The sequence below is a fragment of the Rhincodon typus genome, chromosome 21, assembly GCF_021869965.1.
Source record: "Rhincodon typus isolate 14 chromosome 21, sRhiTyp1.1, whole genome shotgun sequence".
Taxonomy (NCBI): Eukaryota; Metazoa; Chordata; class Chondrichthyes; order Orectolobiformes; family Rhincodontidae; genus Rhincodon; species Rhincodon typus.
Genome location: NC_063352.1, coordinates 21885950 through 21905955, shown reverse-complemented (window position 1 = coordinate 21905955; position 20006 = coordinate 21885950). Strand labels below are relative to the sequence as shown.

At 40.5% G+C, this 20006-nt stretch overlaps 1 protein-coding gene across 2 annotated transcripts in view; it reads left to right on the top strand.

The window, feature by feature from the left end:
• The window catches only part of map2k6 (mitogen-activated protein kinase kinase 6), a 135342-nt gene that overhangs the window by 85067 nt on the left and 30269 nt on the right, over positions 1 to 20006 (top strand). For both annotated transcript variants that reach the window (XM_048609334.1, XM_048609335.1), the window contains exons 4-5: positions 8542 to 8655; positions 17372 to 17491. In XM_048609334.1, the coding sequence (XP_048465291.1) occupies positions 8542 to 8655; positions 17372 to 17491 (234 nt within the window). The remainder of the gene's footprint in view (positions 1 to 8541; positions 8656 to 17371; positions 17492 to 20006) is intronic.

Below are 20006 nucleotides of genomic sequence, written 5' to 3'. Positions count from 1 at the left end.
TTGTTAGTGTAACTAAAGAGACTCTCCATTGTTTAGCAAGTGCTGTGCAATCGTAAAATCACATCCAGCAGTAGGCATTTCGTTTTGAGTTTTGTGAGCATTGTATGTTTCTGTCTTTATATAACTTTAATTGTAATAAAATCCAGTGTTCCATGGAAATGAGATTCAGGAATTTGTTCAGGAAATTTTGCTGTTTAAAAACAGCCATCCACATTTTATTTTAAGCTGACACAAGTAGAACTAATATGACAAAATACTACACACATCATTTGATTATAGTCCAGACAAAGAAAAACTGCTGCGATCGTTTCTTTAACGAGTAAAATTATATACAGTGCTGAAATAAATCATCTAAATGAGACGGAAGTGAGTTGGTGTTGGGTCAGTAGCTTAACGTGATGCTGAAAACATGTTGCCAATCCAGTATTATGGCTGGGATGTTTTACAGTGTCTGAATTGCTGGTTGACAGAATATTCAATTACAGAAGCTGACGGTTTGAGGTAAACTTACATTTTCAGAATATAATTGACAGCCTGCCTGTCACTTTTGTGTAACAAGAACATGTTTAAATATGAAAGCTGAGACTAACGAAATGCCTGGAAAACCCTAGCTCTCTTTTTATAGCTTGTCTTCCTCCTCAGCCAGGATTGCTGACTGGGAATTAAAAGTGGTTTATATGGTTAGGGTAACACTTCGTAAGACATCTTAAATCTTTAAGAGCTTCTATTCTTACCCTTCTGTAATCCCTCCAAAAATAATTATGACAATGTAAAATTCTTGCTGCTTATTGTAAATTACTAAATTGCCTGAAAACGAAAGATGATTGATTTTATAGAACACCTTTTCGTGTCCCTAGCAATGCCACAAAGCATTCCAATTTTAGCAAGGTATATATTCACTTACAGTGACTGTGTGATCTGCATGCAAACATAACAGCCATCTTGCTTCCAAAAAGCTTTCTACAAACAGCATACAATAAAAGAGCTGTAACTTGTATCATACAGTAATTTTGTTGAGGACAGGATGTTATTTAAAGCACTGATGGGAATTCTACATTTCTTGAACAGTACCATGAGACTTTTTTTCTTTTATTTAACATTTTTTCAAGCCACTGGACTTGGAACTAATGTATCCTACCAACACATTGCAAGTATAGAAATTAAGAGCAGGAGTAGGCTGTTTGGCCCCTCAGCCTGCATTGCCATTAAGAAAGATCATAGCCAATCAAAGCGTGGCCTCAGTTCGTTTTCTCTTTACCCTCAATAGCCTTTGACTCCTTTGTTAGTCAAGGATCATCTACCTCAGCCTGAAACATTATTCAATGAGCCCACCTCCTTTGGTCACTGAGAAAGAAAATTTTAAAGACTCTCGCCCTCTGAGAGGAAATACTTCCTCCTCCTCCGTCTGATCACTCTGTACCAATATTTTCTGTGATCTGTGTCTCTCCATTTTCAGATGGTAAGCTGTTTTTCCATTCTTTTGGCAAAGTTTAAAATGTTCACATTTTCCCCCATAATACTTCATCTACTTCATTCAATTAACCTTTCTATCTCCCTTTGCAGACTCCTTGCGCTCGGATTACTACTTGACTTTCCATCTACAATTTTATCATCATCAATTTTAGCAAGCATAATTTGGTTCCTGGAACTAAGTCATTTTTTTTATAAATAATTGACCCCGCATAATTTTTATGGCATGCCACATCCTGCCAAAACTGATCCATTTATATCCATCCTTTACTTTTTAATAACCAGTCAATCTTCTTTCCATGCTAATATGCAAATCCTACCCCTGAGCTGTAATTTTGCACCATAACCCTTGCACCATCTTGTCAAATGCTTCCTGGAAACATATGTGCAGTACATCCATCAGTTCTCCTTTATTTGTGTTTGTTACTTCCTTGGCTAACTTTAATGAATTAGTCACACATGATTTCCCTTTCATAAAACCATATTGTGTCTGCATAATTGCATGAAGATTTTCTACATGCCCTGCTGTAGCCACTTCAATTATAGATTCCAGATAGGTTCGTCCTCTGACAGATGTTGGGTTAACCGGCCTGTTGCTTCCTGATTTCTCTCCCCCTTCCTCCTTGTTTGAATAAAGGAGTCACATTGCTATTTTCAAATCTGATGAGAACTTGGCAAAATCTTGCATTTTGGAAATTTAAAACATCTACTATCTCAGCAGCCACTTATTTTAAGACCTTTAGTTGAAATTCAGGGTCTGGAGATTTGACAAGTTTTAGTTCTAATGATTTTCTCAATATTTTCTCCTTGCTTTGTAGTTGCTTTACGTTCCTCCTTACCTTTTTGCATTCTGATTCCTGGATATTTCTGAGATGTTATTTCTATTGCCTACAGTGAAGACAGAATTTATCTACCACTTTCTTATTTTCCATTATTAATATTCCTGAAATGGAACTGAAGAGGTTTGACTGTCCTTGGACTCAAACTACATCATTATGCACCCTCAACTCTTTTTAGCACCCTATGCCTTTGGCAGACAGGCTTTGCGAAAGGGGGCATGATTGGCATAAAACACACCCATGATCACTATAATCTAGAAGGACTGGGCAGCAAATACTTGGAACACCATCTTCCGCAAGTTCTTCTCCAGGCCACTCACCGTCCTGACTTTCTTTATTCATTTACGGGACGAGGGCGTCGCTGGCTAGGCAGCATTTATTGCCCAGCCCTAATTGCTCAGAGGGCAGTTCAAAGTCAACCACTTTGCTGTGGGTCTGGAGTCACATGTAGGCCAGACCAGGTAAGGATGGCAGTTTCCTTCCCTAAAGGATATTAGTGAACCAGTTGGGTATTTCCTCTAACATTTGGCAATGGATTCATGGTCATCATTAGATTCTTAATTCCAGATATTTATTGAACACAAATTCCACCATCTGCCATGGCAGGATTCTAACTCCGGTCCCTAGAACATTATCTGGGTCTCTGGATTAACAGTCCAGTGATAATACCACTAGGCCATTGCCTCCCCTATATCGTTGTTCCCCTCCACCCTCCTGGGTCAACAATCTGGAAATCCCATTCTAACAGTATTGTGGGCATACCTGTGTCAAACGGACTGCAACAATTCAAGAAGGCATTTCAGCACCACTATGTCTAAGGCAGCTAGTGATGGGCAATAAATGTTGGCCCAGCCAGAGACGTCCACATACCATGAAAGAAGTATAGCCAAAGAATCAATGTGCTTTGGTGATCAGTCAGTCGGAAGTCATGTTAGACCCCCCAGTTGCTCCTTGTCCGTGAATGCTGCCTGACCCGCTGTGATCTCCAGCATTTGTTGTTTTCTGTTTCTCTAGTTTTGATTTGACTGCTATAGTTCAGGTTAGTAACACATTCCCCTAATTTCAGCTCCCAGCAGACTATCTTTTTCATATCTATGCCAGTTTCCAAACCTCTCACACATGAAGTGGCATTCTAATTTGATCATGTTGACCTGTTGGACCCCAGAATGGCATGGCATTAAATTAAGGATGTACCCTTGTGTCATTGGCATTATGATTTAAGAATTCGATTTAGCCACAGCTGTTTGCCATTGTGTGATTCCGAATGGTCTTATCAAAATTTTTGTTGAACTAATTTTGTTAAAGCAAGCTGAACTACTTGAATGTTGCAATATATTTTCTTTTGTAAGACCCAGTGATATTGTATTTATGTATATGTACAGATATTACAGGAAAATGAAGGAGCACAATATCATCAAGTGGGGCAGTTATTTTGTAGAATGTTTTGCATGGTATGAGTTGTGTCATGTCTGTGCATATTGTCATTCCACCTTTTTATATCTAATATTGATAAATTTTTTTAAGTTTTCAAGTGGAGAAGTAAATCAAATTTGGGGTCTAAGAATAATTGGCGCCAGTCAATAATGTCAATGTAGACATTGTAAAATAGAAATCAGCAGGATTGTGTTAGGAATCTGCGTTAAAAGGAAAAATTGCAGTCTTTGTAGGTGTTTCTGCATTAGCTGTTTGATATTTGACACCCTTTTTATGGCCTTTCTGATGTGCTTTTCAAAATTGATTAGCAGGTAAGTACTTGAGTATGTTGTGTAATTTCCTTGATTGAGCTGTTAAAACCTTTGCCAGTTGGCAGGCAAGTATTGCAATTTTGAGGTTTTGCAACAAGAGCAAAGACTTATTGCAATTTTTCAAACATCATGCACCAAACACTTTAGAACTGTGCACTTCTTTTGTACAATTTGTAAAGAAAAGTCTTGCTTTTTAGTGAGAAGGTCCTGACTTTACAGCTGCAGTTATTTTACAATCTGATGGCTCTGATCTATAGATACAAACTCAGTGGGTGTCACAGGTTGGAGAGTGAAATGTGATGAGGTGGAAGAATCCCACCTTGCGATGGGAAATGAGATGAAATATGACAACTGTGGATACTATTAAGAAAATCCACTTTTTTTTTATGGCTCACTGTCAATTCTATTATATGGAGCAAACAAAGACACCATGGGCTATGGTAAGATTTGAGGCAGAATTATCTGAAGTTCGCCAGGCCTATTTTAACATGGGGAGCAGCTTGCTGCACCTTTTAAGCATTTGACAAGTCAGAAGTTTCTCACTAGGCAGCGGTAAGCTTCCAATTAAGGGAGTTTATAGCAGTTAAATTGTTTATTAAAGCCACAATTTGTCTTATTAATATTCAGATTCCTATCTTGATCAAAGCTGTCAAACCAGCTAGAAGTTGAGAATTCACTTTATGGAAGTCAGAGCAGGTATCTGGTGATTACAGTTAGCCTTTTGCTCAGCATCAAAGTGCATCTTCGGGCATGATTCACAGGCACCAGCTGCACTCACTTCTCGTCCTTGCATATTGGTATTTGCATTTGCCAATCCCTCGTGACCATTGTGGCTCTGATCCATTTGCAGGCCTCTTAGCAAGCGCAGACTTGCATTGCAGGGTGCATCAGCAACTAGCGTTGAAAGGCTGCTGCAAGGACAGTTTGCTCACAGGGGCAGGCACCCAGCCAATGGATTAGACCAGGCTGCATCTCTGGACTGCTCGCTTGCTCTTTTAATGCTCCCTCACTTAGCACCTACTGCATGCTCACAGCATCTTGCCTTACTTTGTCATGCCAGTTAGCGTGTTGGCACTTCATCCAGAACCAAAAGCTATCGGTACTGCTGTATCGACGAGCTGTTCTACATAAACACACAGGTTGTTTGCCATATTTGTCTGAGGCAGCAGGGGAAGGGATGCTGAGTAATATCTTGCTGCACAGTACTTTAAGACATACATTTAACACGTACAGCACGTGCTAGTTGCTTGTGCTGCAAACACGCTGTGCGTTTATTTGACCAAGTGGCCATGTCAGAAACTAGGTGGGGACTAAACCTTAGTCCAGTCACTGGGGGGGACTGCTGTCCATTAGGGGCTCCATTACCATCAGTTACCAGCACAGTCCAAGAATTTGGGCATCCTCATTTGTCCGCTCATGCCACTCGCAGTCAGGGATTATTTCCAGCTACTTGGGTGTGGGCAACAGTTTGTCCTGTACAGCCATCAAAAGCAGTCAGGGGAATCGGATATTTTCAGTCAAGCAGCTAGCAACACAGCAGTTGGGAGTCTAGTCAGTCATATCTAGGGGCAGTTTGTCCAAGTCAATCATTGGCATCGTGGGGGAGGATCACTGCCAAAAGTTGGGGCATTTGAGGCTGATGGGGGATTTTGTAGATTTGGAGACAGGGAGGGTGACATGGGGAGCTGAAGGTGCATGACGAGTAGGTAAAACAGTATCAGAGGGCATGGTAGAGTACAGGATTGAGAGTTATTGGCACCACCAAGGAAACGTAAAGGATCAGGGTGTTCTTCATTTAAGGTGCATGGTCAAGGATCAGAGGTAGAGAGGACAGCTGGAGGCAAAGTTCAATGTGGTGGGCCTCCACTTGAGGGTAGTGAGGTAAAAGTGGACATGCAGTTTCTAGGGATGTGGGGGTACCTGACAGCCAGGCAGTGCCTGGTACTGGTGGTATCCAGTGCGAACTGTGTTTCCTGCCAGCCCTTGCCTGTCTCTAGAGCAAAATGCAACCTTCTAATGGGTGGGAAAACATGGGATTCAGGTCTTTTGGACACCAGGACATTGAAGGGACAAATTCAATCTACATTTAATTTTTAATCATGTCATCATCCATTGAAATGCATGCATAGTGAACATGCTCAGGTTCAACTACTGATTTGAAGGTGACCCATGACTTGATATTTGCAACTTGAACATTGGCAGCTCAATTATGCTGAAGTTAGCAGGAATGAGTTAAATAGAGGTGAATATTGGCCAAAAGCAGGCCGTTATATGTGTGACTTTCAAACGTGCTCTGGGAGGTGGCAACCATTGCTGCTTCATCTATTATGTAAATGTAACAATGGTCTGTACTGAAAGAAATGAAAAGTTAAATAATTGATGTGGATCTGGAATGAGGAAGGGTTTGGAGCAATACAGACATGCAATGCTTTGCCTGCTGAGCTGCCACGGCACCTTCACCAAGTTGCCGCACACACTGAGGCTGAAACTGAAAGAATGTCCGAGATATAGCCCTCGTTTTCAGGACACGGCAGTGCTTGGAGAAGTATGTTCACCCCTCATCTGGAGGACATGCCACCTGTCTTTCTTCTCCAGTCCATTGAGTAGGATCCCAACCTGTTTAGCCTTTGCTCATATGACAAACCATCCATACCAAGAATATTCCTCGTGAGCCTCTTCTAAACTGCTTCCATTGAAATGATACCTTTCCTTTAAATAAGGGGACCAAAACTACGGTCAGTACTCCAGATGTGATCTCACCAACACCTTGTAAGTTTCAATAAGACTTCCCTACTCTTAAACTATGTCCTTGGGGGGGACAAAGGAGCCAACGTACTATTAGCTTTCCTCATTACCTGCTGCTCCTGCTCCTGTGTACTAGCTTTGTGTTTCATGCACAAGTATTCCCAAGTCCTTCTGTAATGCAGCTTTCTGCTATTTTTCTCCAGTTAAACAACACTTTCTTTTTTTGTCCTTCTATTCTCCCATCCAAAATGAAGGACTTCACATTTTATCACATTATTCTCCATTTGCCAACTTTTGTCCACTTATTGAACCTATCAATATCTCACTGTAAATTCTCTGATAAGCATTACCCATTGGAGACATGACTGATGATATCATTGCATAACCCCTAACTGATGGTGGAGCGTATGATAGAGCTGTTGAAGACGTGGTTCCGCTGCTTGGGCTAGGAGGACTCTCCACTTTGGTGTGGACGGTGTGCTGCATCATTTTGGCATCCTGGGCTCTGCAAAATTGAGTCCAGCAATGAGGGGATGTGCTTGATGCTGAGGAACAGAGGGAATGGGAGCAGACATCTGAGGAGAAGGATGAGGACATAGAGGGGAGAAAGTTGTCCTCGTGTTTGGCAGAGCTCAATTGTGATGGGTGCTACAAACCAGGTAGGACCTGATTGACACCTGGTTCAAGTAAATGAAAGCTGGGTACAGCTGACAATCATGAAATGTTCAATAGTCATTGGTCATGATGCCAACATTTGTGTTTGCATTATTGTGACAACCTGCAGCTTCTGTTTCTTCATGTTTGTGTGTGTTTTTTTTTGGAGACAACGAATAGATGTCTGGAATTGTCTGATAGATTATCTGAATGTGATGTTTCCCTATTTGGCAATGACAAGATGAGGGCCTACAGAGTGCAACAGGGACATAATGATGATCTGTTCAGATATTTACATGGGATGTCACTAGGACAGTACATTGTGTATAGAGTGGTCTTAAAAAGCACCCATAATGAGTGAATGATGCTGTTTGCGCGAGCGTGTCAACCATGACGATGATGTGCCGTGTGAATTCTGCGCTATTACACTGCTGACCAGGGGCAATGCTGGATTGTCAACACTGGTCTGGTACACAGCAGCCTTTCAGAGATGGCGCAGGTGCAAGCGATGTCATTTGTCCAATGGATATCCGAATGGAGAGTTATTCTAGGAGAGGCAAGTGGTAAAATGGGGTGGAATTGGACCTGAGAAACACCACCTGGGCAGGTAGAATGTTAATGAGGAAAGTTTGGCAAGATGCATGAGAAATCTTGCTAAGCCTTGTGGCAACAAACCCTCCAGAAAATTTGATGTGACTTGTACTTGCCCCAAAAGCTCTTAACAATTCAAAACTGCCTATGTACGGTGTATCATGAGAAAACAATCAAAAATGTATTTGGCTGATTTTTCTTTGTTTTTTTTGTGGGGGGGGTGAAAAAGCATTGTCTCTCCTTTTTCTTGTTTGCCAATTCTCTGATCTGTTAGGTCCTGTTAAGAGGTGAGTGATGGTAGTCAAGGATGATCAGAGTCTTCACATCATTTACTTGATGATGAGCCATGAAGAAACCAGTCATGATTAGACTCTATCTGTGTTGGCATATGAATATGTTCCACGACACAGCAAATTGAAACTTGAGCGTAATCTCTTTCTAATGTTTTTTATGCAAAGAGTACATGGTTGGGCATTTTATTTGTGGTCTAATTCCAGAATTTCGAGGTGGAAGCTGATGATTTGGTGCCTATCAATGAACTGGGCCGAGGAGCATATGGAGTGGTGGAGAAAGTGAGGCACGCACCCAGTGGAACCATAATGGCTGTGAAGGTACTTACTTTGAACCTTTTTGCTAAAATTTGATACTTTTAAGGACACTTTTGGAGGTATGCTTAAAATTAATGCCTGGCCATTCATGAGCAAAATCTGGAATGCTGTTTTCAATTTTCAATCTCCATTAGACAGATTTTGATTTGTAAACGTATGAAGTGATATGTAGCAAAAGACAGAGTAATGGAATTCAGGTAAAAATGAACAAAAATTAAACATCAGCAATGTTTATTTTCCCTTTAAGCTGTCTATGGTCATAGTTTATTCCCATTTGAAGTTTTTTTTGTTTTATTTATACTTTTTGACTTGTTTTCTATGTTCTGAACTTCTGCCTGATTTTATGAAATTCAAGAAAGCCTTGTTCTTTGTAAGTTCATTCGAGTTCTCTTCTGATCTCTGTCAATTCATTGAGTACTTCTGGATGCCATCTAGTGGTCTGGGAATAGAATTCCTTGCTCAGAACTAGGCATGTCAGTGAAATGCTGAGGAAATAGGAAGGAGTCTTTTAGGTCATAATAACTGATTAGAGTGGTTCTTCTGCATTACATGAACAATAATATATTTTTAAAAGATGAATTAAAGCATTTAAATTAGCATTCAGCAGAACTTAGTAGTGCCCTCCACTTGGCAGAATCCTGCACTACTATGAAATGCATGGTTCTTTCTCTTGGTTGACATGTATCATAGTTACCAACACATCAATGAAAACGATGAGTCTTCTTATAGTGGAATGTAAGTGAGAAAGGTATTTATGCAGTTTTGATATGGGGTGCACTATCTATAAGAATAGTTGAAGTAGGTTCATTGGTGTATGACTCTGACTCTGTGATGCCTTTCAAAAGGGAAGTGGATAAATCTTTGAAAAGGAAAAGAATTGCAGAATTTTGGAGAAAGAGCAGAGAAGTGAAACTAATTAAATATGTCATGATGGGCCGAAGAGCCCTCAGTACTGCAAGATTTAATTATAATGATTCTGAACATATTAACATTTGCAGAAAAGGAAGAACTCCATTGAATTCAATGTCATGGGTTTGTACTCTGCGCAATGTGACATTGAAGCCACTACATGTTGTGTGGTGAAACTGAATCTTCATTGTTATGGTAATATAGGACAGATTTTGAAAGGAAAATTTTGTTGGTCTCTTCTTAAAATAAAATGGCTAGGCAAAGGGAAGTATTTATCTTTGTGCATTTTTTTTTCCAACAGAGATTCACTACAGATGGACGGAAACCTCCCAAACTGATTTCCTTCCCCAATCCTAGAGTCACTAAAGCCATTCGGAGTACCATACCTAAACCATTACTGGTTTGTCTGACCTCTGCTGCACTTAGTACAGGTCACAAATTGTGCGATGAAGTAATTATGGTGGGAAAAGTGTAATCTTAATCACCTTGGCTAACACACAGATTTGTGTGGGTTAATGCATTGTTTCATTGTGACCTGTTGCATTTCTGATTCTCAGAAATTAGTTTATGTTTACAGTAATAAATATGGAAGGAATAGATAATTTAATATCTTTTTCTGTTCTGCACTTTGTTGCATACACATTTAGCTCCATTCTATTTAATTACTGAAAAATGGATGTTAGCAAAAACTGCTGGATTTGCTGCATCACACTGCTGTCCAAAATACCTTGTATTCCCTGATTTTTGTTAACCTGTGCTTGCATGCTACTGGATGAACTTTGAATCTCCCGAACTACAGTACGATTTTTTTAAAATAATAGGCGGAACATTTAATTATATGAATAAAAAATTGTCCTGCCCCTTTGATGCTGCCTGACCTCCTGTGTTCCTCCAACTCCACACTGTATTGACTCTGATTTCCAGCATCTGCAGTTCTTGCTATCTCCTCATGGTCTGGATTAGCTTCTTACCATGATTAGGTTGCAAATTCCTTGCCTAATCTTTGCTGTTTGAAGGCACCACAGATATTTACTGAAAAAAATTTTGGCTCAACAAGGGAAAGTGCACAATGCAGCTCCTAGATTTTACATTTTACTATCTAATTTAAGTCCTTTTTCTCAACCAGTTTCACATAGTATTTGTATTTCGTTCATATTTGAATTAAAAGTTCATGTGAAAAGAATTAGCCTTCACCCTATTGCGCAATAGGTACCTACCTCCTGTGCCTCTGAATTTTTGCTGATATCCCTTTGATAGGGAAGGGTGGGTTAACCCTGATTTATGGTTTCTCTCATCAGCATTTCAGGGATAACCCCAGCATTTTGGACTCCAAACTCTCAATGGCGTCCACTCCCCACCAGTGAGTTTTGAAGATGGTAAGCCTACTGACTTGGTCTTCTTGCGAGTTGACAGTAAGCTTAACCTTTTTGCTGCTGCTTTGTTTCTGAGCTCTGTCACGAGAAGCTTCTTTTACAGGCATAAAAATTAACATTGTGCAGTTATAGCTGAGTTACTAGAGGTTCATGGGAGTCAGACACCAGTCGACCTTCATGATTTGCTGTGTTTTCTCTGCACCATGGGAAATACTTAACTGGCAAATGCCGTTGGAAGATTGATCAGTTTGGATAAGCAGGGCAAAATGGGAATCATGTTGTTATGAAGCAACAGTGCCATAATTCGCTACCATGCTAAGAACTCAGCATGTTTGAATGTACGATTGGCCATTTGTAGGTTGTCTAGATGTCCTGAGTTTTTAATAGTCCCATGTCATTTGACCATTTATTGATGTGCACAGGTTTACTTATTTATACTTAGAAGGCCTTTGAGATGTACCTTTGAAGTTGAAAGGATTAGGTGCCAGTTGAAGATGAATGGACCCCATTGCGATTTGCCTATCTTCATTTACAGCTGGACATATGCAATGGGGCGAAAGTCTTATATTTTATAGTGTATATTTCATGACCTCAAATGTCTTGTTTGACTTCCAGTGAATTTTATAACCGTGTATTCAATTATAACGAAAGGATTACAGCAGCTAATTTGTACAGTGTGGTCCCATGAACAATAATACGAGGATGACCGGGTTGTTTTATTCTAGTTGCTTGACCAGTAAGTATCCCACAGCACAATTTTGAAATCTGCATTCTTCAGCTTTAGTAAGAAGACTTTTTTTCCCTTACTCATGTTCCTCCAGTTTGATCTTGGAGCATGCATAATGTAATGCAAAGCAAGTTTTAGCTATAATTCAGTTGTAGCACTCTCGTCTCTGAATCAGGTTATTGATTCAAATCCTGCCCCACAGACTTCAGTATAAGAGCTGGGGGATGCTCCAGTGCAATACTGAAGGAATGCTACAGCGTTGAATGTGCAACTTTGGGATGTTTAAATCATGGCCATTAAAACCATAAGAGATAGGAACAGAAGTAGGCCATTTGGTCCTTGAGCCACTCCACTATTCAATGGGTTCATGGCTGATCTGACATTCCTCCCATCCACTTTCCTACTTTTTCCTTGTAACCCTTGATTCCTGTACTGATCAAGAATCTATTTATCTCAGCCTTAAATGTAGTCAAGGACTCTGCCCCCACAGCTCTCTGTGACAAGGAGCCTCAAAGACTTTCAAACTACTGAGAAAAGAAATTCCTCCTTCTCTTCATCTTAAATTAGTGTTCCTTTATCCTGAGACTATGTTCTCTGGTCCTAGACTATCCCTAGAGAAACATCCTCTCAGCATTTACCCTGTTCAGCCTCTTCAGAATTCAAATGTTTCAATGTGACCACCTCCCGTTCTTCTAATTTCCGGTGAGTGGAGTCCCAACCTGCTCAACCTTGGCTCATAAGACAATCCCTGCATTTCGGGGATCATCCTTGTGAGCTGAACTGCCTCTCGTGAAATGATATTTTCTCTTAAATAAGGGGACTAAAACTGTTCACTGTACTCCCAGATGTGGTCTCACCGGCACCTTGACCGATTTACAGCAAGACTTCCTGACATTTATCCTCCAATCTCTTAAAATGAGGGCCAACATTCCATTAGTCTTCCTGATTACCTGCTGTACCTGTGTGCTAGCTTTCCATGTTTCCTGAATATTCCCAAGTCCTGCTGCAATGCCGCTTTTCTGCAGTTTTTTTCCATTTAAGTAACACTTTTTTTCTGTTCTCCCATCCAAAATGAAGGACTTCACATTTTACCACATTATATTCCATTTGCCAACTTTTTGTCCACTTACTTAACGTATCAATATCTCTCCGTAAACTGCTTGTATCCCTCTTGCAGATTGCCTTTTCACCTATCTTCGTGTTGTCTGTAGTTTGCATGGAGTACATTGGCTTCCTTCCTCCAAGTCATGAATATTTATTGTAAATAGTTGCGGTCCCAGCATTGATCCCTGTGGAACCCTACTGATTACAGGTCACCAACTAGAAAAGAACCTCTTATTCTTACGTATTTTTTCTGCCCATTAGCCAACAAGCTATCCATGCCAATATGTTACACCCAACACCATGGGCCCTTACCTTATAACTTAACCTTCTGTGAGGTACTGTGTCGATCATCTTCTGCAAGTCCAAATACAGCACATCTACTGCTTCCCCTTTTTCCATTCTGGTTTAAGACTTCCTTGAAAAACTCTGATAAATTAGTTAGACAGATTTCCCTTTCATGAAGCCATGCTGATTTTGCTTGATTAGTTTATGATTTTTTCAAATATGCTGCTATTACTTCCTTAAGAATTGGTTCCAACATTTCTTTTTTCGAAAACTAGGTATTTGACTAATCAGCCTATAGTTACCCTGTTTTTTTCCCTCTCGCCCTGTTTTGAATAGGAGTGGCAAATTGGCAATTTCCCAATCCTCGAGTACTTCACCAGAGTCCAAGGACATTTTTAGGAAATTACAGTACTGCATCCACTATCTCTGTAGCTCCTTCTTTTTGGATCCTAGGATACAAGCCGTTAGGGCCAGGATTTATCTGCCTTTAGCCCCGTTAGTTTGTCTAATGTTATTTCTCCAGTGATGGTGATGGTACTTTATTAATGGGATCTTTTGAAGTTCCTTCCACTATTGCAAAATATCTGTTTAACTCCATTTCCTTGTTTCCGTAACTAACTTTCCAATCCACTTTCTAAGGACCCTATCTGTCCCCTCAGGTGGATGTAGAAGATCCAATTGTACTATTTTGATCAAGAACAGTAGAGTTATGTTTAGTGCTTTGACTGACTAATATTTATTGCTCTATCAACATCACCAAAATAGTTTCTGACCTTTTTATTATCTTGCCATTCGTTGGACCTTTCCATGTGCTGAAGTGTCTAGTTTATTAGGTATAATGGAACCAAACTTCAGAATTATTTAACTGTCAGTAAAGTGCTTTGAGATATCTGGTAGTCATGAAAGGTTCAATATCAGGTTTTTAAAACTATTTTGAGAGGTGGGTGTTGTTGGCTGGGGCAGCATTAATTATCCGTTCCTAGTTGCCCTTGGGGGGGGAAAAAAAAATGGTGCTGAACTGCCTTCTTGACTCGCTACAGTTCTTGTGTTGTAGGTAGGCCCACAAGACCCACATTTGGGTTGGAGTTCATGGACTTTGCCATTCCTTCAATGTCACTGGGTCAATGTATTTGCAATTAGGATGGTGATTGGCTTGAGAGGAACTTGCAGATGGTGCTGTTCCCATGCATCTGCTATCCTTATCCTTTTTTGATGGAATTGGCCTTAGGTTTAGAAGGTACTTTCTAAGGAGCCTTGGTGAATTTCTGCAGTGCACACTGCTGTTACTGAGCGTTGGTGATGGAAGAGTGGATTTTTTTTTTGTGGATGCGGTGTCAGTAAAGTGTGCTGCTTTGTCTTAGATGCTATCAACTATTTTTGAGTGTTGTCAGAGCTGCATTCATCCAGGCAAGTGGAGACTATTCCATCACACTCCTGAGTAGTACCTTGTAGGTGGTGGACAGGCTTTGGGGAGTCGGGAGGTGAGTTACTCATTGTAGGATTCTTAACCTCTGACCTATGCTTATAGTTATTGCGTTTATATAGCTAGTTCAAGTCAGTTTCTGGTCAATGGTAGCCCCCAGAATGTTGAAGATGGGACATTTAGTGATAGTGACGCTGTTGAATTTTAAGGGACGTTGGTTGTCTTCTGTCTTGTTGGAGATTATCATTGCCTGGCATTTGTGTGGAGTGAATGTTACTTGCCACTTTCCAGCCAAAACCTGGATATTATCCAGGTTCACTGCATTTGGACACGGACTGCTTCAGTGTATGAAGAGACTACAAAGGGTCCTGAAGCTTTTGTCATCAGCAAACATGCCCGCTTCTGACCTTACGATGGCAGGAAGGTTGTTGATGTAGCAACTGATGATGGCTGGGCTAGGAAACTACCCAGAGGAACTCTTTAAGAGATGTGCTGGGACTGAGATGACTGACCTCCAACGATCATGATCATCTTCCTTGTGCTAGGTATGATTCTAATCTGCAGAGAACTTTCTTCCCCCCGATTTCCATTGACTCCAGTTTTGCTGGGGCTCTTTGTCACATTTGGTCAACTGAGGCCTTGATGTAAGGGCAGTCACATTCACCTTACCCCCTGGAATTCAGCTCTTTTGTTCATGTTGGAACTACGACTAAGCTTAGTGACCCTGGTGGAAATCAAACTGGGTGTCAATGAGGAGGTTATTGCTAAGCAAGTGCTGCTTAATAACATTGTTGTTGACATCTTCCAAATTTTATTGGTTCTTGAAAGTAGATTGATAAGGTGGTAATTGTCCTTTCTGTGTGCAGATATACCTGGGCAATTTTCCACATTGTCAGGTAGATGCTAGTGTTGTAACTGTACAGGAGCAACTTGGCTAGGAGTGCATCAAGTTCTGGAGCACATGTCTCCAGTACAGTTGCTGTTGTCAGGGCCCACAGCCTTTGCAGTATCCAATGCTTCCAGTATCATCTTGATATCATGTAGAGTGAATTGAATTGGCTAATGACTAGTACCTGTGATGGTGTGGATCTCTGGAGGAGCCGAGGTGGATTATCCACTTGGCACTTCAGGCTGAAAATTGTTGCAGATGTTTTGGCCTGATCTTTTTGCATTGATGCGCTGGGCTTCCTCATAATTTAGAACTGGGATATTTGTGGAGCCTCTTCCTCCATTGACTTGTTTAATTGTCCACCTCTACTTATGTATGTCGAGCTTAGGTCTGATCTGTTGGTTATGGAATCACATACCTCTGTCTATTATTTGCTGCTTATGCTGTTTGGCATGCAAGCAGCACATTTTGTAGCTTCAGGTTGACATCTCATTTTTAGACCTACCTTCTGTTGCTCCTGGCATGCCCTCCTGCATTTTTCTTCAGCATTGATTCCCTAGCTGGATGGTAATGATGGAGTGGGCCTGTATGCTTGATCACGGGGTTGCAGATTGTGTTGGTACACGATTCTGTTGCTGATGGCCCACAGAGCCTCATGGGTGCCCAGTCTCAAATTGGTAAATATACTTGATATCTGCTCCATTTAGCATGGTGATAGTACTACACAACATCTTAATGTGGACTTAGTTTCCACAAAGACTGTATGATGGTCTCTTATATTTAAAATGTCATGGAGCAATACATCTGCAGCAGGCAGATTGGTGAGGACAAAATCAAGTACTGACTGTTTTCTTTGTTTTTCTTGTTGATTCTGTCACCACCTGCCACAGGCCCAGTCTAGCAGCAATGTTCTTTAGGACCAGCTCAATCACTGGTGCTGCTGCTGAGTCACTCTTGATGGCGTACATTGAAATCCCCACCCAGGGTTTGTTCTGTACCCATACCACTTTCAGTGCTTCCTTCAAGTGGTGTTCAACAGGAGGAGTACTGACTCATTAGCCAGGGGAGTGTGGAGGCTAGGGTTTGTGGTAAGCAGTAATCAGGAGGAGGTTTCCTTGCCATGTTTGACCTGATGCCATGAGGCTTCATAGGGTCCAGAGTTAATGTTGAAGACTTCCAGAGCAACTCCCTCCCAACCATGTACCACTCTGCTGCCATCTTTGCTGGGTCTATCCCTCATAATTAGATATGGTGATAGTGGTGTATGAGACATTGGCTGTCAGGTATGATTCCATGAAATGAATGTCAATCTTGATTAGTCTGTTAGACAAGCTTGCCCAATTTTGGCAATAGTCCCAAGACACGGGGGGACTTTGCACGGTCAGTAGGGCTGTATTTGCTGTTATCGCTTTGATACCTAGGTCAATGTGGGATGATTTGTCGGGTTCACTTTTTTTTAGACTTTCTAGCGATTATTACAACTGAGTGGCTTGCTAGGTTGTTTCAAAGGGCAGTTGAAAGTCAACCATATTGCTGTGGGTCTGGAGTCACATGAATCAGGTACAGATAGCAGTTTGACTCCTTAAAGGGAAATTATTTTAACAATGCTCTCCAGATTTTTAACAAATTGAATTCAAATTCCATCTGGAATCCTGTCATCCGGTGGGATTCTAACTCTGGTACCCAGAATAATGCTTGGGTCTCTGGATTGCTATCTTGTGATAATAGCACTATGCCATCACCTTCCTCTAATTAATGCAATTTTTTTTTGTGTGATGTCCGTGCACACGAGTTCCAGCTTGTGGTCACTGAAGAGCAATTAGACACAGGATTTGTAGCAGATTTTATCTCTACTGAAACACAGCAGTGTTGTAGTCACGTGCTCTCACTGCTGCCTTTTGCTAAGATTGAGTTGCTCACCAACTAACATATTTGCCCACTAAAGCCATCAGGGAGAACCTTGGAATAAAGCGATCGTAATGTACACATTTTATCATTTTGTTTTGCAGAGAATCCGGGCAACTGTGAATAGCCAGGAGCAGAAGAGATTACTAATGGATCTCGATATCTCAATGAGGACTGTTGACTGTTTCTACACCGTTACATTCTATGGAGCCCTGTTTCGAGAGGTAGTAAGAAATGTTTAATGAAGATTTTGCAGGAGGAGAAAGCTTTTTTGAAAAACATTGCAACCTTTCAGCTTGAAAATGGGGGTTGAGAATCTTGTTATAGGTCAATCAAAGCACCATTACTCTCCTGTCACCTTTTAAGAGAAGGAAAGATACCATTAAATGAGTTTACTTGCCTTTTATGATTGATATCTACTCTGACATGGAATGGATGGCAATCTTTGAATCAAAATAATGTTTTACTTCTTACTTGGTAATGAATCTATCAGATGATCCGCTGTTTTTAACTGATGCTGTCTCTGTAATCACACACCCGAAATTGCTCATAGTGTTCTGTTAAGTCTTCCCATAACTCCACTCTGTAGTTTCATTGTTATTGCAAAACTAACTTTATCACAATATTGTTCAAGTGCTAATGTTTGCCAATCACTGCATCTATTTCCATAAGGGAATTTTTTTTTTATCCATCTGCTTGGACGTGGTATGGCACGCCTCTGAGGCACATTGAACTCGAATCACAGAGGTAACACTACCTATGTACTATAAGACCCTCTAAACAACAGAGGATGGTTGATTTTCAGCAAGACTGTGGTTTAATTCAGGATGAGTTATTACTTGCACTATTTAGTTATCCTATTTTAAGTCTTAAAATTTAGTTCCAGTTTTTGTGCAGTCTTTGTTCTCAGTGTTCCTATGTGTTCTAATATTAATAATTTGAGTCAAAAATCCAAAAACTCCTTTTTATGTAATTTGGTAACATCTTTTGAATTTTTGGTCAGCCCTCCTAATCTCTCTTCCTTTGATTCTGTGTTTCTTTGCCAGATATGTTGCTGAAATACCTCAGTATTTTAGAGTCATTGAGTCTACAGCACAGAATCGGACCCTTTTGGTCCAACTCATCCATGCTGACCAGGTCTCCCAAACCAAACTAGTCCCATTTGCCTGCATTTGGCCCTCTAAACTTTTCCTATCTGTGTATTGGTCAAAATGCCTTTTAAGTGTTATACCTCTGTCTGCATCTACCACTTCCTCTGGCAGTTCACTCCCATATATGCACCACCCTCTCTATGATATTTTCTTCTACCTTTTTAGAAGTGTTCTATAAATCCTAGTATGCTTGTTGTAGACACAGCTGCTTTCCATATCACATCGATGGTTGGACTGAACGATAACACGTTGGACATGTGGAACGAAAGGTTTGATTGGAAGGAATAATAGTTACCTGTACAGTGCCTTCAACACATCCCAAGGTGTTTCACTGGAATATTATAACAACAAAAATTGACACTCATGGGTTCGTTAGGGCAGTCAAAGACGGAGGTGTTGTGAGGGAATTCCATAGCTTAGGATGTGCATTGCAGCAAAAAACTATTTTTTACGGATTGTGTGTACAGGCTGTCCAATGTGTATTGCACTCGGAGGCCTTCTCCGACTTTCTCCTCGTAATCCTGTATATTGTTCCTTTGTAAATAACCATCCAATTCACTTTTGAGCGCTTCAATGGGACCTACTCCCACCACACTTGGGCAGCGTGTTCTGGACCCTAACTAATTGTTGCTTGAGAGAGATTTTCCTCTTATCACTTCTGCAAATTACTTTAAATCTGTGCCGTTTTGTTCTTGATCCTTTCATGAATGGCAACATTTTCTCCCTGTTTACTCTATCCATACCTCTTCACATCTGAATACTACAATCAGATTTCCTCTCCGCCTTTGGTTCAAGAAAATACATTCCAACCTTTCCAGCCTGTCTTCACAACTGAACTTCTCATTCCTGGAATGATTCATGTAAATTTCTTCTACTCTCTCTGATACCTTCACAAAATGTATCACCTGAATTGGATACAATACTCTAACTGAGGTCATGGTAACCTCCATGCTCTTGTAGCAAAACTAGACTTTCTTTTGGGCGATAAGGCGAGGCAGGTGACTGAAGTAAAAGTTTGGCAACACATTGGGTCTAGTGATCATAATTCAATTAGTTTCAAAATGGTTATGGAAAAGGATAAGCCTCCCATACAAGTTAAAGTTTTTTTTAATTGGTGTTAGGCAAATTTTAATGGTATGAGACACAAACTTTCAGAAGTTGATTGGAGTAGACTATTTGCAGGTAAAACGTCATCTGACAAGTGAGAGGTGTTCAGGAGTGTGCTGACGAGAGTTCAGAGCATTTTGTTCCTGTTGGAGTGAAGGATAAGGCTGGCAAGATTAAGGAACAATGGATGAATAAAGATATTGATGTCCTAGTCAAGAATAAAAAAGATTTTTTTAAAAAATATAGACAGCTTGGTTCAATTGAATCTCTTAATCAATATAGAGCGTAAGGGCATTCTTAAGAGTGAAATCAGGAATGTAAAGAGGGGATATGAGATAGCATAAGGTTAAGGATAATCCCAACAGATTCTACAAATACATTAAGATCAAGAGGGTGACTAGCGAGAGGGTAGGACCTCTTAGAGATCAAGGAGATTGTCTTTGTCTTTGTCTTTGTCTTTGTCTTTGTCTTTGTCTTTGTC